The 17153-nt window shown below is 59.1% G+C and overlaps 6 protein-coding genes across 6 annotated transcripts; 4 read left to right on the top strand and 2 right to left on the bottom strand.

Moving 5' to 3' along the window:
* Positions 1-35: 35 nt before the first annotated feature.
* Positions 36-2323, bottom strand: SPBR_00278 (thiamine pyrophosphate enzyme; the record flags this gene model as incomplete). Its single annotated transcript, XM_040758597.1, has 3 exons — positions 36-295; positions 370-1684; positions 1757-2323. 3 exons carry the CDS (start codon positions 2321-2323, stop codon positions 36-38), a joined length of 2142 nt encoding a protein of 713 aa, XP_040618535.1.
* A 1070-nt stretch (positions 2324-3393) lies between these two features.
* On the top strand, positions 3394-4899 carry SPBR_00556 (prolyl 4-hydroxylase; the record flags this gene model as incomplete). The annotated part of the gene is made up of 1 exon (XM_040758875.1): positions 3394-4899. One exon carries the CDS (start codon positions 3394-3396, stop codon positions 4897-4899), a length of 1506 nt encoding a protein of 501 aa, XP_040618534.1.
* A 2883-nt stretch (positions 4900-7782) lies between these two features.
* Positions 7783-9084, top strand: SPBR_00665 (cyclin-dependent protein kinase complex component; the record flags this gene model as incomplete). Its single annotated transcript, XM_040758984.1, has 1 exon — positions 7783-9084. The coding sequence occupies one exon, from the start codon at positions 7783-7785 to the stop codon at positions 9082-9084; it is 1302 nt and encodes a 433-aa protein (XP_040618533.1).
* Positions 9085-10192: 1108 nt separating this feature from the next.
* On the top strand, positions 10193-11714 carry SPBR_00543 (Xaa-Pro dipeptidase; the record flags this gene model as incomplete). Its single annotated transcript, XM_040758862.1, has 2 exons — positions 10193-11431; positions 11505-11714. 2 exons carry the CDS (start codon positions 10193-10195, stop codon positions 11712-11714), a joined length of 1449 nt encoding a protein of 482 aa, XP_040618532.1.
* A 1423-nt stretch (positions 11715-13137) lies between these two features.
* On the top strand, positions 13138-14082 carry SPBR_00880 (uncharacterized protein; the record flags this gene model as incomplete). The annotated part of the gene is made up of 2 exons (XM_040759199.1): positions 13138-13706; positions 13791-14082. 2 exons carry the CDS (start codon positions 13138-13140, stop codon positions 14080-14082), a joined length of 861 nt encoding a protein of 286 aa, XP_040618531.1.
* A 140-nt stretch (positions 14083-14222) lies between these two features.
* SPBR_00454 (Cytochrome P450 family protein) lies at positions 14223-15940 on the bottom strand (the record flags this gene model as incomplete). The annotated part of the gene is made up of 3 exons (XM_040758773.1): positions 14223-14348; positions 14409-14498; positions 14567-15940. The coding sequence occupies 3 exons, from the start codon at positions 15938-15940 to the stop codon at positions 14223-14225; spliced, it is 1590 nt and encodes a 529-aa protein (XP_040618530.1).
* Positions 15941-17153: the final 1213 nt, after the last annotated feature.

Genomic DNA, 17153 nt, shown 5'->3' with positions numbered 1-17153 from the left:
TCCTGTCTACTCCGTTCTATGACAACACCCCACACCTAACACCCCATGGCCACCTTGCAGTCCACCACCGCGCTCGTGCCGCTCTGCACCGACGCAATCGCCTGCTTCAGCACGCTCTCCAGCTCGGCCGACTGGTCCACGCGCGCCGTAAACAGATCGCCCGCCGCGGCCGCCTTGGCAATGCCGCCGTAGTCGGGCGACGGGCTGAACTCAATGTTGATTTCTTCGTTGGTCGCCTGCGAGCCCAGGCCGTCGGGGTGCACCAGCAGCAGCGACCGACGGGGGGCGTTCCACCCTGTTGCATTGTCAGTATTGACTGGATTGGGGAGGACAGAGGAGGGAAGGAGAGGGAAGGCGGGCCTAACTTACCCTTATTGTTGAGAACAATCGTCAACACCGGAATGTTGTAGCGTTTCGAGATCCAGTAGACGCTGCCCGGCACCGAAAACAAAAAGGTGCCGTCGCCCACAATCTGGCAAACAAACCTGCCCTTGTTCGTGCCGCCGTGCTCGTAGTCCGTCGCCAGCTTGATGCCCAGCGCACCGCCGCCCGACCAGCCCAGTCCGCCGCCGCCGCAGTTGATCCACTGGCCCGGCTGCGTCGGCCGCAGGTTCTCGTGCACAAAGCCCGTGCTCGTCACGGCCTCGATCGCCCAGATCGTGTCCGACGGGCACGTCGCGCGCAGCGTCTTGGTCAAGTGGCCCACGCCGAACCCGCCGTCGGCCTGTGGCTGGGCCGCCGCGTCGATCTTGGCCAGCAGCGCCTTGTGCACGGCGACGCGCTCGTCGTGGCCGGTGGCGTCCGCCACCGGGCGAGTCTTGAAATGGTCGTTGAGCTGCTGGATGCTCAGCAGCGAGTCCGCCTGGAACCGCTGCTCCGCCGCAATGTAGAACACTGGCATCATCTTCTTGAGCGGATCGCAGTCAATGTGGAACACCCGCGCGTCCTCCTTGGGCTGGCAGAGCGTGTTGATCCACGGCACGTCGCAGTCCACGACAACAATCACGTCGGCCGTGCGGATGGCGTCGTGCGCTCCGAATCGGAGGCCCAGCCACGCCGGGTGGTCCGCAGGGAAGCACATGTCGCTGCCGCCCGTGTCGAGCACGCGGAGCTTCGGCACCGCATCGGCCAGCTCCACCAGAGCCGGCGCCACGCCGTGGTTGCGCCCCGCGTAGCCCGTAATCAGCAGCGGCTCCTTGGCACCCGCCAACGCCGTGGCCATGTCGTGCACGGCCGACAGCGGCAGTCCGCCCAGCTGCACCGGCGTCCAGTCCTCCTGCTTCAGGTGGTACGGCGTGATCTCCTCCTCCATGACCTCGCGCGCACCGCAGAGGTACACCGGCCCCGTGGGCTGCGACTTGGAAAACGTGAGCGCGCGGTTGACCATCTGCTTGACGTTGCGGCCCGTCTTGATCTCCGCGGCGTAGCGGCAGTACTGGCCCAGGATCTGCTTCTGGTCCGGCACGTCCTGGATCCAATGAATGTACTCGGTGCGCGAGCCGCGCATCTCGCCCTCGATCGTGAACGGGCTGATGCCCGCAAACACAAGAACGGGCGCCCGCCCCGTGCTGGCATTGTGCACCGCCGCACCCAGGCCCTGCGTGCCGACATCCACATGCACAATGACGCACTGCGGCTTGCCCGTCAGGCGCGCATAGCCGTCCGCCATGGACATGGCAACCATCTGTTGGGGTTAGAAGAGAGCCAACAAATGACACATGACAATAGAACCTGAGCCTCGCTCGGGGGCGCTCACCTCGTTTGGACAAGTAATCATCTTGGGGAACCTGTCCTTCTTCTCCCGCTGGCCCTGCACCATGGCCTCGATGATGCTGGGGTGGTCCGAGCCCAGGTTGACGAAGCAGTGCGTCACACCCGCCTCCCACAGCGCCTCGAAAAAGGCAAACGACGCCGTGTACATGTTGGGATTGGGAAAGTTTGACGCGCTCGAAGTGGCCCTGCCGGATGTGCTTGCGGCGCGGGTCTGGTTGGCAGCAGCAGAAAAAACCTGTGATGGCAGCGGCGGGCGAGTGGTTTGGATCGATGCTGCGTTGCTGGTGTCCGTCTTCAGCGCACCCGAATTGTTTGCATTAGATGATATATAGGCAATGGAGCGGGCGGAGCCAAAACCACGAGTTGCGAACGAGGCCAGCCCGCCCCGGCCCAGCGGCGATATGCCGGCGCGATGCAGCCGGGCACCTGCCAGACGCGAGCTACTTGTGGCCAGCCATCGCCGGGAGCCGCTTGAAGCCGCTACGCAACCTATGCGAACAGCGCGGCAATGTGGGAAGCCCAAAAGCGGGGGAGGAGTCGGCAGTGGCATGGCAAGCTGGGGACAGTGTGTGTATGAAACGTGATAGGTTGACGTACCGATGACGGGGACGAGGGATATATAAAGCGACGACGCGAAGGAATGATAGGATTTGGAAACAGATACTTAAATGGCAGGAATGCCCGTTATGGAAATAACAACTTGCTTCTCCGCGACAACACGACGCCAAATCTGGTAAGGTGTGAGGGAATGCTGGCGTTGAACTGACTCGGGTGACGTTCTCCAACTTTGTTTGGCCGTGACAATGTGAGGTTGACTCGTTAGAAAGGAGGCAATTTTGAACAACGTCGAAAATCACAAGTCATCCGGCCAAAAAAGTTGTTGTGCAAGTAGAAAGAGCCATGTTCAAACATATCGGTCGCAGCTTCCTATATAAAGTCCCCCAGCCAGCCAATCAAAATTCAAAGAACGACACGACAGAAGTGCTCACATGAGCAACGTGTACTTCGCAGGTCGCAGCTTCCTCCTGGTGGAGTTTGTCTTTGTCACAAGAGGCACTGCATCCTTGGTCGTTACCAGAAGCGGAAGCTGCATCCTGCGGTTCTTTGCACAATCCAAGACGCCAAAATGGGGCAACTGCGACCGTTGTGATAAGACGCGCGTAACAGACGCCGTTGCCCTTTTCAGACGCGCCCATCCATAGAATTCGGCAGGAGTAGCCTAAAATGAACGCCGCGTCGCGCTCTACATTTACGTATGCATCAATCCCCGGGTTTTGTGCCGCATTGTCGCGAGGCTCCGGAGCTTGCAGGCGTTTGTCATGGAGATGGTCCGGACAAATCCTTGTCGTCAGATTCCTGCCGGCCAATTTATTGTGGAATTGAATGTTTATGGGCCGCTTATCACCGGCATTGCCCACTGCAAGCGGTACTTTCCCCGCATTGCCAATCCAGGGGCGATAAGGTGTTGATAAGAACTTATTGGGATACAGTGTGGGTTCCTTTTGCACGTTATATTGCACTGTATCTATCACGTGCATTGACAGATGACTTTTAAATTTCAATTTGCGGATCACATACGACATAATACTGTCGTCGACATCGCGCGTCAGCAGGCACAACATGACCGCAAAGGCAGCATCACGAAAACGAAAGGCCCAGGCCCAGGCCCAGGCCCAGGGGCAGTCTGGTCAGAAAATGTCCAAAGTCGCCCGCCCCATCTCCCCACCAAGCGACTCACCCCCGGAACCAACAAGTTTGCAGTCTGTGACATCGACAGAGGAGCTCGAGATCACGGTTGAGACGCTGCGAGAACTGGCGGCGCACCCCTCCCTCATCAAGTCGAAGCAGTGCAGAGAATTGCGCGGTGCCGTCCATGACTTTCGGCAGGCGTGCACGACCGGCGTCAATGCGGCCGGTACCAACCTGACGGCGCGCATCTCGGCGGCGCTGGCCGACGGCAAGTACATGGACGCCCGCGTGCTGCTGGCCGAGATGCGCCTCCGCGGCGACGAGCTGAAACTCGGTGCGCTCTGCCGCTGGGTCCGCGATCTTGACGTGATCAGCGGCCTGTCCACGTCCACATCCCCCGACGACAGACAGGTCGCGGCCACAGAGCGCTCGCCCGAAGACAAGGAACGCCTGTTGGTGGTCGATGCCATTCTCCGTGCGACGGGCCCCGTCGATCTCAACCCGGAGGCTCTTCGTCGCTACGCCACAGTCCCTGCCGGCACACCAGCCATCCACGTTCAGGACATTTGGGACCTTCGGCCGGCGGGGGCCCGTGAACAAGTCTACGCAACTGTCCTGGACAAGTCGATCCTCACACATGCACCCAGCGCCGACTCCCTCCCAGACGCCCTGCCCGTGATCGAGACCACCGATGGAGCACAGCGCAAACCCCCGAACCACCACCCTGCCGTTGTCTACACGTCGGCTCCGGGCGCCGTGCCACTGGCCCCCGACGCGCCTGCCTCCATCGCCTACCACCCGCATCCCACCGTGCCGCGCCTCGGCGTCGCCACGGACGTCCTCACACCCGACGAGTGCAAGGCCATCATTGCCGCCGGCGAGTCCGTCGGCTTTTTGCCGGATGCGCCCGTCCGCGCGGACGGCGATGTCAGCATCCTGGCGCACAACTTTTACTGGGTCGTCGACGCGCCGTTCCACGATCGGCTGTGGTCCCGCATTGCGCGGTTTGTGCCGGCGGTCCTCGGCGGGCGCGTGGCGCGGGGCATCAACCGGCGCTTCCGGGTGTACCGCTACGTGCCCGGCGCAGAGTACCGCTGCCACATTGACGGCGCATGGCCGCCCTCGGGCGTCCGGCCGGACCGGACGTACGTGTACGACGACTCGCCCGACGGCCAAAAGCAGAGCTCGCTCTTTACGTTCTTGGTCTACCTCAACGACGAGTTTGAGGGCGGCGAGACGACGTTCTTTTTGCCGGGCGCCGCGGAGGGCACGCTGAATGCGTACCCGGTGCGTCCCGTGATGGGCGCTGTGGCGATCTTCCCGCACGGCGAGACCCGGGGCGCGCTCCTGCACGAGGGCACGGGTGTGCGCAAGGGCGCCAAGTACGTCATCCGGACGGACGTAGAGTACGATGTCGAGCCGACAGTCGGCGCATAGACGAGGGCCGCGTATTGTTCGTTGCGGATCCGGCGTTTGGACAGTACAAGTGGATATACTTCATAATAATGAGACATGACTTTTTGATATCTTGCATTCACGATACTTTGAAAGCTGCCAATGTATTCGCGCCCCTGGCAAACTAGCATACCTCTTGCTCTGGTCGACAATGTAGTACGTTCCCGGCCCAAAATCGACATGTCAATCCGTGTGAAACGGCTGCAGCGACGTCGGCCTCATGAGTCGGTTGCATTACCACAATCAAACGCCTTTACGATATTGTCAAAACGCACGACCAGAAACGTGGGGGAACAGTAGACGGCACAGTCTCGTTGCCAATGCAGTGCCGCCCCAAAGGCTATCCTGAAAAGGCAAGCCGTGCACGGTACGATAGGGAACGATGGCGGCACACGGGCCGGAATGGTGTCCAGTGGGTCACTCGCGAGGACCCTGAAAGAGACCCTGACGAAAGAAATATGGTCTGCCATGGGTTCCTCGACTCAGTAGACGCCCTGTCGTAAAACATAAGTAATATGTCACGCAGAATACGTGCACGGCAGAGCACAAACTCGACAAAGCATGCTCCACGGCCAGCGACTACAACTGAACGTTGCCATAGAGTCTGGCTCTCTGGGTAGCTGCACAGAACAGGACGTTGCCATGTATCCCCCTCGTCCTCCACAACATGACAGCTCGGCTGGAGCGGATTTGGAGCAGGGTTGCAAACAAAACTGGGGTGGCACTGGGGAGAACGTGGGGGAGGCGCGACGCCCAGAGCCAACCACCGACATTGGTGCGGCAGCCTTCAACAGAGCAGGCGGTTGTTACTGTCGTATTTAATTCGTACACTCTGCCATGAAAACAGCCGCCCATGAGACTCACTTCGGAGGCTGCAACGACTTGGCGTCTCGATTCGGTTTGTCTACCGTTCACGATGCAGCCCACGGGCAGACGGGCAGCAGACGGCATGCAGGAGAGGCGGTGAGGCTGTGATGGGTGAGTGGTATTTAAAATGTGTGCGTAGGCACAGAAAACGCCTGCAAAAACATGATGGCCTTTATGTTTGGGTGTGTGGCTGTTGCCGCCCCTTTTTGGGAATGCGTGGAAGAAGGAGTGGGATCGTGAAAAGCAAAAAGAAATGGGAAGGAAAGAAAGGCCATAGAAAACCACCAAACGCTCCTGCCACGTAGAACACCTCTCGCCCTTTCCTTCCCAGCTCTGAATTTGTTGGAACTTCCTGCTGTATTCAGACTTGCTGTACATTGCGCCTTCCACGAACGACCGACCTCTGTTTTCTTTCCATGACGCACCGTTGCATTGTTCTTTCCTTTCGCCGTCTCGGCTCTTCTAAACTGTAATGCTCCCCTACTTTCTTATTCTCGTTGGTCATCCGTAGCCTTTTTCTCTTCTTCCACCATTTTCCTATTTCCCAGTCGTTATCACGAACGAACAAAGGCGTCGACAAAGAAAGACACTAGACAACGAAACCACACCGCAAACCACCAAAACCAGATCCAGGCTGCCCGACCGAGGTTGGCGTCCCCACTAGCGCAGTGTCTGGCTCCACTGAAGAATCGCAGAACAGTGCTGACCAGGCCACTGGACGCTTCCTTGACCCTTTCGGGTCCCTTTCCGACGCCCTTTGTTTGCTGTCTCAGTTTCAGGCCCCTCTAAGAGTGGAAGTGCCAGGCCTCCTTGTCGGACCCCGTCTTTCGTTGCAGGGACAGTGCACTTGCGGCAGTGGAGTTTGAATGGCCCAGTGGTCCACCCTGCTCTGTCCTCTGTCCACTCTTGGCTCGTTTGGGGGCCTAGGGGCCTTTGTGGCGGCTTTTGCCTCTGAAGAACCGTCTCGTGGCATCGTCTTGCACCTCCCAGCTCTAGACCAGCGCTGCCCAACCCGCATGACCCGCCCACAGGCCCCGCTAATCCCGCCTAACCGCCGGCTCTGCGTTGCGGCTCTCCTACACCCTCGTTTCTCTTTTCTCTTTTCTCTTCACTCTTTTCGCTTTTCGCTTTTCTCCATTTGATGAGGTCGCCGGCGCCTGCTGACGCCCTCCATGACGAAAAAGAATTCGCCGTTAAATGATTTAATTTTGGCAGATGTCTCTAGTCGGATCACCTTTCGCACGAGGCCACTCTCAACTCTTGGCTGTTTCTGACTTTTGTTCACTTTCCTCTCCATTTTCCTTTCTTAATTTCTTTTCTTTTTGGTTACATCCTGACCTGATCTCTCCGACGTCTCTGTTCTTCTCGTCAACTCTCCAATATTACATTGTCACGTTCGTGCCTACACGCGCTTTCGACCCGTTTCTTTCAATCTCGGTCCGAATCGCTCCCTCGCCTCAAATCACCAAAGCACGTGCGAGCGCATCCCACGACCAATATCATTCATTTCATGCGGCACGCTTTCGGTGTTCCTGGTCGATTGTATCCCATCTCCAGCTTTCGGCCGATTTTCTCGGTCTCTTTTCCGCACTGAACGCACCCATCTCGCCATCTCGCCATCCCGCCGTAAAACCCAAGGACCGCCCAGGAACAGGCCAGGAACAGTTCAGGGATATCACGACGCCAGGGGACATTCCGGCCCTTCATCAGTCGTTCGCCCAGACGGTATTCCACACAGGGTCTCACCATCGATTGTAAAACAATCGCGCCGGCGCGCGACATGTGAAGCAGGACGATCGCTGCTTATCTGTGCAAGACGACATACCTCGCACGTTGCACTGCATTGCGCGCATTCCATACCGAGGACCGTACTTTGCATGTATACGACACGCTGCATACGCGAAATCATCCTCAGAAGCCTACCTATACCTCGATGTACTTTTTGGCATTGATCTTCGCTCCTACCCATACCTGACCACCATCTCATCCTCACACGTCATGGCGGACGACGACCAGCGCAACCAGAGCCAGGGCTCTGGCTCCACGCCCGACTCGCCTCCACCGCCACCTGTGCCGGCCGACGACCCCAGTCTGCTTTCCTCGTCGCACAACGACCCGAGCAGCGATGCGCCGTCGCCGCGCCTCGCTTCCCTGACCGACGACATCTTTCATGTGACGCCACTGGCCGCGCTGCAGATGCTGGGCGCGGGCGTTGAGGCACTCGTCCGGCTTACCGGCGACATTCCACCGACACCACCGCCGTTGGACGACGACGCGAAGACGCCGACCAACATGCGCAGCATGCAGGCAGAGAAGGAGGTCATTGTGCGGACGCTGAGCGAGAACAGTCTGGCGCGGCTGCGCGAGCAGGCAGAGACGGCCGAAAAGGCCGAGCGGGAGGACCGGAAACGCAAGGCGGCGGAGCAGTGTGAATGCGAACGCGAGTGCGAGCGAGAGCGCGAACACATGGAGAGAGGGGCAGATGCTGCAGCGGCTGCCGCCGCCGGCGACGACCGGAGTACACCACCGCGCGACGACGGCGACGACGACACAAGCAAGACAGCAACCTCACAACCCTCGACACCGTCGCGGTCCAGGTTACCACCGACACCACCGCCGGCCAGGCCGATGCAGACGCAGATGGAGATGGAGATTGACGGAGTTCACCTGCGGGCGACATCTCAGTCGCCGCATGGTGGGCACGCGTCAGGAACGGCGCAAGTCAGCAGCAGCGGCGTGCCGATCCTGGTCGTGCCGCCCGCCGAGCCGTACATTGTCATCGGCGCCAACTCGCAGCCGCTCAACGTGCAGCACTCGGCCATTACGCGCAAGTTCTACAGCAAGAAGACGCCGCCCATTGGGATTTCCGAGTACCTGCTGCGCCTGCACCGCTTCTGCCCGATGAGCACAGGCGTCTACCTCGCGACCAGCTACTACATCTACCGGCTGGCCGTGTCCGAAAAGGCCATTGCCGTCACCCGTCGCAACGCGCACCGCCTGCTGCTGGCGGGTCTGCGCGTGGCCATGAAGGCGCTGGAGGACCTGAGCTATGCGCACACCAAGATGGCGCGCGTCGGCGGCGTCACCGAAGCGGAGCTGGCGCGCCTGGAGATCAACTTTTGTTTCCTGGCCGGGTTCGAGCTGTCGGTGTGCGTCGAGGACATGCGGCAGCACTGGATGCTGATGAAGAGCGGGCGGGCGGTGGGGTCGCTGGACCAGGACGGCACGGCGGCGGTGATGGCCTCGATGGACTCGCTGAACGTGAATGTGACGCAGCGGCGCAAAGTGGTGGTGAGCTAGCGAGCCAGCGAGCCAGCGGGCCAGCGGGCCAAGCGAGGACACCCAAGTATTACGAATGTCACGAAATCATGACGAGCACGACAGTGCATATCTTATATATACATACTACAACTATGCCACGACCATTGTCGGGATGCAGAGTAGCACAGAGCACCTGTGTTTCCGTCTGCCATGCAGTGAAGACCAGCCGTCTCTACGATCGTAGCATGCCACCGTAGCACATGTCTTCTCGCCCGATGTGATGTATATTCAAGGGTCCGACGTCCCGGTCTCTTTGTTTCGACTCTTTGTTGAAGAGTTGCTTGTAGTAGCTAAGCCGTCAAGTGTCGCAGCTTCTGTTCGCCGCTCAGTGAAATGATTTTGTTTCAGAGCGGTAATGGAAAAGGCTTTCACAGTTTGACTCTTGCGCGGTAAAGTTTCTTTGCTGTTCAGTCCACACTCGTCTTCTAGAAGCCAAGCCGGCCCCATCTCCAAGTCGATTTCCTAGAGTCAAATCCGCTCCAAGCCCATCGCCGTCCGCTGTAACCGTCCACTGTAACTGTCCCCTATAACCGTCCCCTGTAACCGTCCACTGCAAAGCATTTGGGTCCCGCCCAACAGTCGCTGTCGTGTCCAACTACCTGTTTCGGCATCTGCCCCCCATTTTACCATTTTTACCCCACTGCGCCTGCTGCACCTTCCCGTCACGCAACAGAAAGCCGTGTGTAAACGACCAGGCGGGGCACCTTCCTCTTCGAGCTTGAGCTCTGAACTGGGCAAGTACAGAACAAAGTTACTTTCCGGCTGACGGCAGTCGCTCCAACATCCATTCCCCCCTGGACCATTTATCATTTGCCAATTGTAACATACTATCGGTCCCCGCGATCGCACAATCTATCCTCTATCCTCGTTCACCTCGTATTCATCCCTCCTCGCTGTTTTCCTCTTCCTTTCCATGCGCCTCCCACATCGACTGCCTCGCGCGTCTTCGAGCATCACCACCATCCGCATCACAGCTTTTGCGAATCGCTTTCCTGTGCAACGACTTTCCACGATCGCCTCTACCCCAACGGCTCTTCGAACAGCTATTCGAACATCATCGTCACGCCCCTTGTCGACCTCGACACCCATGCAACTCCCCCCGCCCACCGCCATGACGAACACGCCCGCCTACGAGTCTGTCCTCAAGGGCAAGTACCCGGCCAAGGCGCACGCCAAGCGCGTCGCCGAGTACATCCGGAGCAAGCGGCCGGACAACGGCGACGGGGCCGCCCAGAACGGCGTGCTGTACCTCGAGAGCCGCGCGACCAAGCTGCTCGAAGACAACGACGAGCCCGAGCCGTTCCGGCAGCGGCGGCCCTTTTACTACCTGACGGGCTGCCCGCTGGCGGACTCGTACTACGTGTACGACCTGGCGACGGAAACGTCGACGCTCTTCATCCCGCCCATCGACCCGGAGGCGGTGGTCTGGTCGGGCCTGCCGGTGAGCGCGGAGGAGGCGCTGGCCCAGTGGGACGTGGACGAGGTCAAGTACGTGGCGGACGTGAACGCGACGCTGGCGGCCAAGGCGAAGGGTCGTGCGGCGGGCAGCAAGAGCGTGGTGTTTGCCCTGGACGGCCAGGTGTCGGACCAGACGACGTTCCTCGGGTTCGACGCGACGGACTTTGCGCTCCTGCGGGAGGCCATTGACGAGTGCCGCGTCGTCAAGTCGCCGTACGAGCTGGCCCTGATGGCCAAGGCCAACGACGTCTCGAGCGCGGGCCACCGCGCCGTGCTCGCGCAGGTGGGCAAGGCCCGCAACGAGCAGGAGCTCGAGGGCGTCTTCCTCGGCCACTGCGTCGGCCACGGCTGCCGCAACCAGGCCTACCACAGCATCGTCGCCAGCGGCCGCGCCGCCGCCACGCTGCACTACATCCACAACGACCAGCCCCTGGCCAACAAGCTCAACCTGCTGCTGGACGCCGGCGCCGAGTACCAGTGCTACGCCGCCGACATCACGCGCACGTTCCCCATTGCCGGCCGCTTCTCGACCGAGTCGCGCGCCGTCTACGACATTGTGCTGCGCATGCAGCTCGAGTGCATCGCCCTCCTCAAGGAGGGCGTGCGCTGGGACGACGTCCACGTGCACGCGCACAAGGTGGCCATTGACGGCCTGCTGGCCCTCGGCATTCTCAAGGGCGACAAGGACGCCATCCTGCGCGACCGCACCAGCGTCGCCTTTTTTCCCCACGGCCTCGGCCACTACCTCGGCATGGACACCCACGACACCGGCGGCCACGCCAACTACGCCGACGAGGACGCCCTCTTCCGCTACCTGCGCGTGCGCGGCACCCTGCCCGCCGGCAGCGTCATTACCGTCGAGCCCGGTGTACGTCCCCTGTCCCCTTTTTTTCTCTTCCGTGTTCCGTCCGTGGATGACACGACTGACTCCCATCTCGCAGATTTACTTTTTTGAATTCATGATCCGCCCCTTCCTCAAGGATCCCGTCCACGCCAAGTACATTGACGAGGCCGTTCTCGACAAGTACTGGGACGTCGGCGGCGTCCGCATCGAGGACAACCTCGTCATCACCAAGACCGGCAGTGACAACCTGACCACCGCGCCCAAGGACCCCGACGAGCTGCTGGCCATCATCAACGGGGCGAACTAGGGCAGGAGGGCCAAGGTGACGATATATGATGCATTCTGAACGGCTAGAAGTACAATGAAATGCAACGAAATCAAGAACAACGAAATTTCATGGCACGACACAATCGTCACGTATCCACTGCCGACTGGACGGACGATGCCGGTCCTTTTGTGCAGATCCATAGTGCCCGGGTAAAGAAGAGACAGCCCCTCGTGAGCAGCGAGCAGCCGCAGCCATACATTGTGCTTTCGTCTACGCCCTTGTTTAGCCTTCTTTAGCCTTCATTCACCTTATTCTTTACCCTGTGCCCTTTTCCTTGCTACCATCTCCCGTTGGGTAAACTCACGCGTGGCCTCGCACTGGGAAAAATCTCCGCCCGAAAGGACAGAACGATCTGCCGGCAGTCAGTCTCGGACTTCTTTAAGCCCGTTGGTTCGTTGACTACAAAGGCAGAGATTGTTCCTTTTTGTATCTTTGTTTTATGTTCTCCGCGTTTTCAGCTGTCGTAAATTATTCGTGGATTATTTGCCTTGAAACTATTTCGTATTTGGTTTTGCTTTCCACTGATTTATTTTTAATAATATAAACAGCTGGAGAGAGACAGAAAAGAAAAAAAGAACACAGAACACAAAACACAAACACATGCAACCACTACACTCTGGCTGGTCAATTCCTGACAAAGTTGCACGTTACAATGGAAGGCGCATCTAGACCACCGCCACGTAGTATTCTCTATATAACCTAAACGGAAGCAATACAAAAAGCTCCGCTACTCTCAAGACCTCCCCGACCACGAGGACGGTACATGATGTAAGACGAGAGTCCGTAGATATGCCATCTTTATATCATGGAAATGACTACAGCAGATGGTAAGCCAACAGTGCTGGGGAACTTGTCCTACAAATCATCATACTACGTCTATCTAGCCGCTGTTTTCTCATATACTTACTCGATGCCAGCTCTGTCCTGTTCAAGTCGACTTCTCGACTTCACCGTCCATCGCTCTCCTCCCCCTCTCGGGTTAAAGCCCCGGCCTTGGCGAGGCCAAGCATATGTAAAGTGTATTTAGATTCCCATCGGGCCACGGCCATTCATGGATTCCGATGTCAGAGAGCCCCTGGACCCTCGTGAGCCTCTGCCGGCCGAGTGCCGCGTCTCTTGGATCCTCCTCCTTTTGTCTTTCCCCCACCACTTCATCTATCTCGTCTCGTTGAAGCCGAGAGGGCCGTCTGTCCGTACCCATCTGTATATCCCGTCAAAGTCGTTTGTGGGGAGAGTTTGTCGTCTCCAGTCGACTCATCCTTGTCTTGCTTTATCCGTCCGCGTATTATACCCAGCGTCATCCCTCTCCTTTTGATGTATAGCTGCCACGAATTTCCTTTTTCTTTGATTTACTTTTCTGACAACTCCTCCGCCCTTTCTCACGCCATCGATCACGGTCATCATGAAATCCGTCCTCCTCTCCATCGCGGCCACACTGGCCACTGCTGTCGGCCTTGCCACGGCAGCGCCTGCCGCCCGCTCCACCTTTGCCGCCGACGAGCTCGAGCTGCTGGCCCCAGAGATTGTCCGCTCGTGGCGGCAGTACGATGTGGCGCCGCCGCCATCCTCCGACGCCGACGCCACGACCGCCGCAGCGCCCCACGCCGGCACGCACAACAGCAACACGACCACGTGCGGCGCCTTCCAGAGCGTCGAGGGCGACGCGCCCATGTACATTGCGGCGACGGCCGTGTTTGCGGCGCCCAAGGTGGCGGCGCGCCCCGCGTTCAACTGGACGCGCGACCCGGCGGTGACGCCGCGCATTGCCGTGTCGACGGGCGTGGACGGCTTCGCGTGCCCCGAGCTGGTGCGGGCGGGCATCTACGCGACGGTGTTCGAGAACGGGACGCAGCAGCACGTGCCGTTTGTCGAGTTCAGCGGCAAGGTGTACGCGGTCAAGATTGCGAGCGTGGCGGCGGGGGAGAGCGTGCGCGTGCGCGTGTCGATTGTGCAGGACGACATTGTCAACATGTGAGTAGGGGAGAGTTCGAGGGAGAGGGAGTTGTCCAAGAGACTTTGCTCGTTTTCCCATGCTAACGAATCTGCCAACGTCAGCAACTGGTCCAACCTCAACCGCACCGACCAATTCTTCGACAAGGACGTCCCCACGGCGTCCTCCATGTGCGGCCAGTCTGTCGCGTGGCTCGTCGAGGACTTGGTCCCCGTAAAGGCCGGCCCCGGCGACTTCTTTGCCGCGTTTGAGCCCATCCACTTTACGGTCTCCGAGGGCGACCGCATGGACGGCAAGACGACCAAGTTTGACGCCGCGACGGCGAGCTACACGACGGAGCAGGCGCTGTGCAAGGTGGACGAGTCGGGGACGGATTTGGTGGTGACGTCGTCCTGAACAGGTCCAAGTGTCGGCGATGACCGGAGAGAAGACGGGGCAGCAACGGAACATTTGATTTTAATCCGTCCTATCAACTATTTTGTCCTATCCACTATCTATTCCACTATTGTTTGCGATGGATTCTATGCTCCCTTATACTACGCCAGCATCTTTTCGTCCCCTATCTGCTTGTCGTCTCTGACACGGATGCGGACGTTGAGCCCCTGCTGGAAGACGAGCCAGTGGTTGACGAGCTTCCACTCGTCGGGAGTAGCAAAGGTGATCTGCTGGTTAGCGCTGAACACATTGGACAAAGAAGGCGCCTCCCTCTACTCCATACGTACATCGTATTTGGCAAACAACGTGGGAATCAGCTTGTAGATCTCGAGGTAGGAGATGTTCTTGCCCAGGCATGTGCGATGGCCCGCGCCAAACTGCAAACAGCACGTCAGTATATGGTTTGCGCAGAGGTCGTTTTTCCTTTCCTTGGCTGTGGACTCACCGTCAACAGGGACCGCTCCATGGCCGCCCGGGTCTCGTCTTTCGGCCGCATCCAGCGGTCAGGGTTCCACGCGTCGGCGTCGTCGCCAAAGATGCGCGGGTCGCGGTGGACGACCCAGGGATTGAGGCCGACGACGGTGCCTTTTGGCAGATGGGCGCCGCAGACCTCGATTCCCTTGGCCGACGAGACAACCCGCTCCATGGCCAGCCCGACGGGCGAGTGCAGCCGGCCGGCCTCCTTGATGCAGGCGTCGAGGTAGGGCAGGTCGCGGCTTTCTTTCCAGGAGACGATGCCGTTCGTAGAGGCGGCGCCCAAGTGGCCCGCTTGGCGGGCGCTGTCGAGCTCGGCCCTGAGCTTCTGGAGGGAGGCCGGGCTGGTCAACAGGAAATGGACAATGGCGCGGAGCAGAATGGCCGTCGTGTCGCTGCCGGCCTGCACGTTGGACGTCGTCCAGGCGGTCAGGAAGTGGGGCGGGATGCTGGGATCCTTGCGGCGCGTCTCGAGAAACCGCGACATAAAGTCGCGGCTGTTGTACGAGTCACCCTCGTCCTTTTCGACGACGGCCTCCCTCTCCTGGGCCCGCGCCTGGGCAAACGCCACGACGCTCGAGTTCTTGGCCGGCAGGAGCCAGTTCACCAGCCGGTTCTTGGCCCACAGCCGGTCCAGCAGCGGCATCTGGCCGACGGCCGAGCCGTACGCAAAGAAGCGGTAAATGTCACGGATCATGCTGTCGACATCGCGGCCCGTGTCGAGAAACCCGAAGCGGCGACTAAAGGTAATCTCGCCCATGACATCAAACGCAAAGAACTGCAGCCACGCGCCGAGGTCGACCGTCCCCGTCCCCGTCCCGGCCGCGGACCGGGCCTCGAGCTGTCGGAGGAGAGCTGCAATGGTCGTATCGACGTACGGCTCAAACGACACGAGGTTTGTCATCGAGTAGATGCCCGCAATCGGCCGCTTCAGGGCCCGGTGCAGCGCCTCGTCCTGCGTGTTGAAGAGGCCCTGCACAACACGACCGTGGGCCAGCGGCTGCAACACCTTGTAAAAGTCGCCTTTCGGCAGGTTGGCGCCCGTGCCATAGACGGCCTGGATGGCGCGTGGCGTGCCGATGCTGACACAGTGCGGGCCCACGCGGACAAGGTCGCCGTAGCGGCGATGCAGCGCGATATGGGTTTCATGGATGCGCTCGGACCAGGCCCAGCGAAGTCGGGGGACATCCGTGAAGCGACACCAAGCTGGTCCAGGGATGTGGGCAAGGCGACGGTCACGGCGGACGAGCCACGCGGCAAAAACAAGGAAGGAGAGGCCAAGAATGACGAGGGAAATGGGAATGCCCGTGTATTGAAGGAGGGCTAGATGCTCGGTGGAACCCATGATGACGACAAGTAGTAGAAGCAATGAGAGGGTCCGAATGTGAGGGATGCAGCAGATACGTGGAAGAATGACAGCGCGCTTTGTGTAGCGGACCATGTGGCTCGTCCACAACGAAGAAGTGTCAGATGTGTGGTGTGGTCTATTATATGATGAAGACAAGCCATCCGTATTGTACAGAGTTTCGCTTTTGTTCGCCGACGCCGGTGGCCCCGATCGACGTCTAAGAATAGATTCGGGACTGGCCACGGCTGACGACAATCTGCGTAAAGGCACGGATGGTGACAAATGGCTTTGAGAGGATACGAAATCGGTGACATGCTGCTAATACCAGCTGAGGATCTACACATGCAAGTGACAAATGCACGTCGTATAGACACGTCGTATAGACACGTCGTATAGACACGTCGTATAGACACCATTTTGTCTGCCTGTTTACAAGTGCCAAAAGGGGAAAGAGACGGGCCAGGAGCACACTGCCGCATCTGCCAAACGGGGAAAGAGCAGAGCAGGCCACGGACGGGTTGGCGGCCCACGCCGGGCGGGGGGGCGTCAAGCTCGGTGGCTGGGTGGTTGAGGGAAGGTGCAGGGAGTCCGGCTGTGCGTAGGCGTGTGGTACCTTCCGAAAGGGGAATGCAGGGTGCTATGAACATGGCGACTTGTACTTATCGCAACTCTAGAAAGTAAACCGTAAGCGGCCAAATCGGTGTCTTCCATACGTGCAACTTGAATGACATAGAGGGAAAAGAAAAAAGAAAAAAACAGCGTCAGCTCAGCCCTGTGGAGATGACTCCCGTCTTACGTTGTCGACGAGACGTTGATTTTGTCGGACAACAATTCGACTTACACGCAGGGGCCCGAAATTGCCTAATTGGGCAGTTAAGGCCCGTTCGTTTCCCGTCTCTCCAGCAGCAGCCCAAGCCCCAGAACTGTAATAACTCACCGTCGCACAGCACCGCCAAAGTCTGTGCATTTCTTACATGTACGGCGTGTTTTGCATGTATCGCAAGTAATGCTTCCTAGGAAGCACGGCATAATGTGTAGGGCGGGCGTGCACCATGCGTTGCCTCCTCGCACATGGCATCAGACTTCCTTTCTGTGGCCAGTGTAGATGGCATGTTGTACACGTTTTCCTCGGCCCGTTGGACGACTCGGCCACAATCCAACGGCACGACTGTCGTACGGTCACCGTCCCAAGTAGCCGTTCTGTGAAACC

Source organism: Sporothrix brasiliensis (assembly GCF_000820605.1).
Source record: "Sporothrix brasiliensis 5110 chromosome Unknown Cont19, whole genome shotgun sequence".
Taxonomy (NCBI): Eukaryota; Fungi; Ascomycota; class Sordariomycetes; order Ophiostomatales; family Ophiostomataceae; genus Sporothrix; species Sporothrix brasiliensis.
This window is presented reverse-complemented; position numbering and strand designations above follow the sequence as displayed.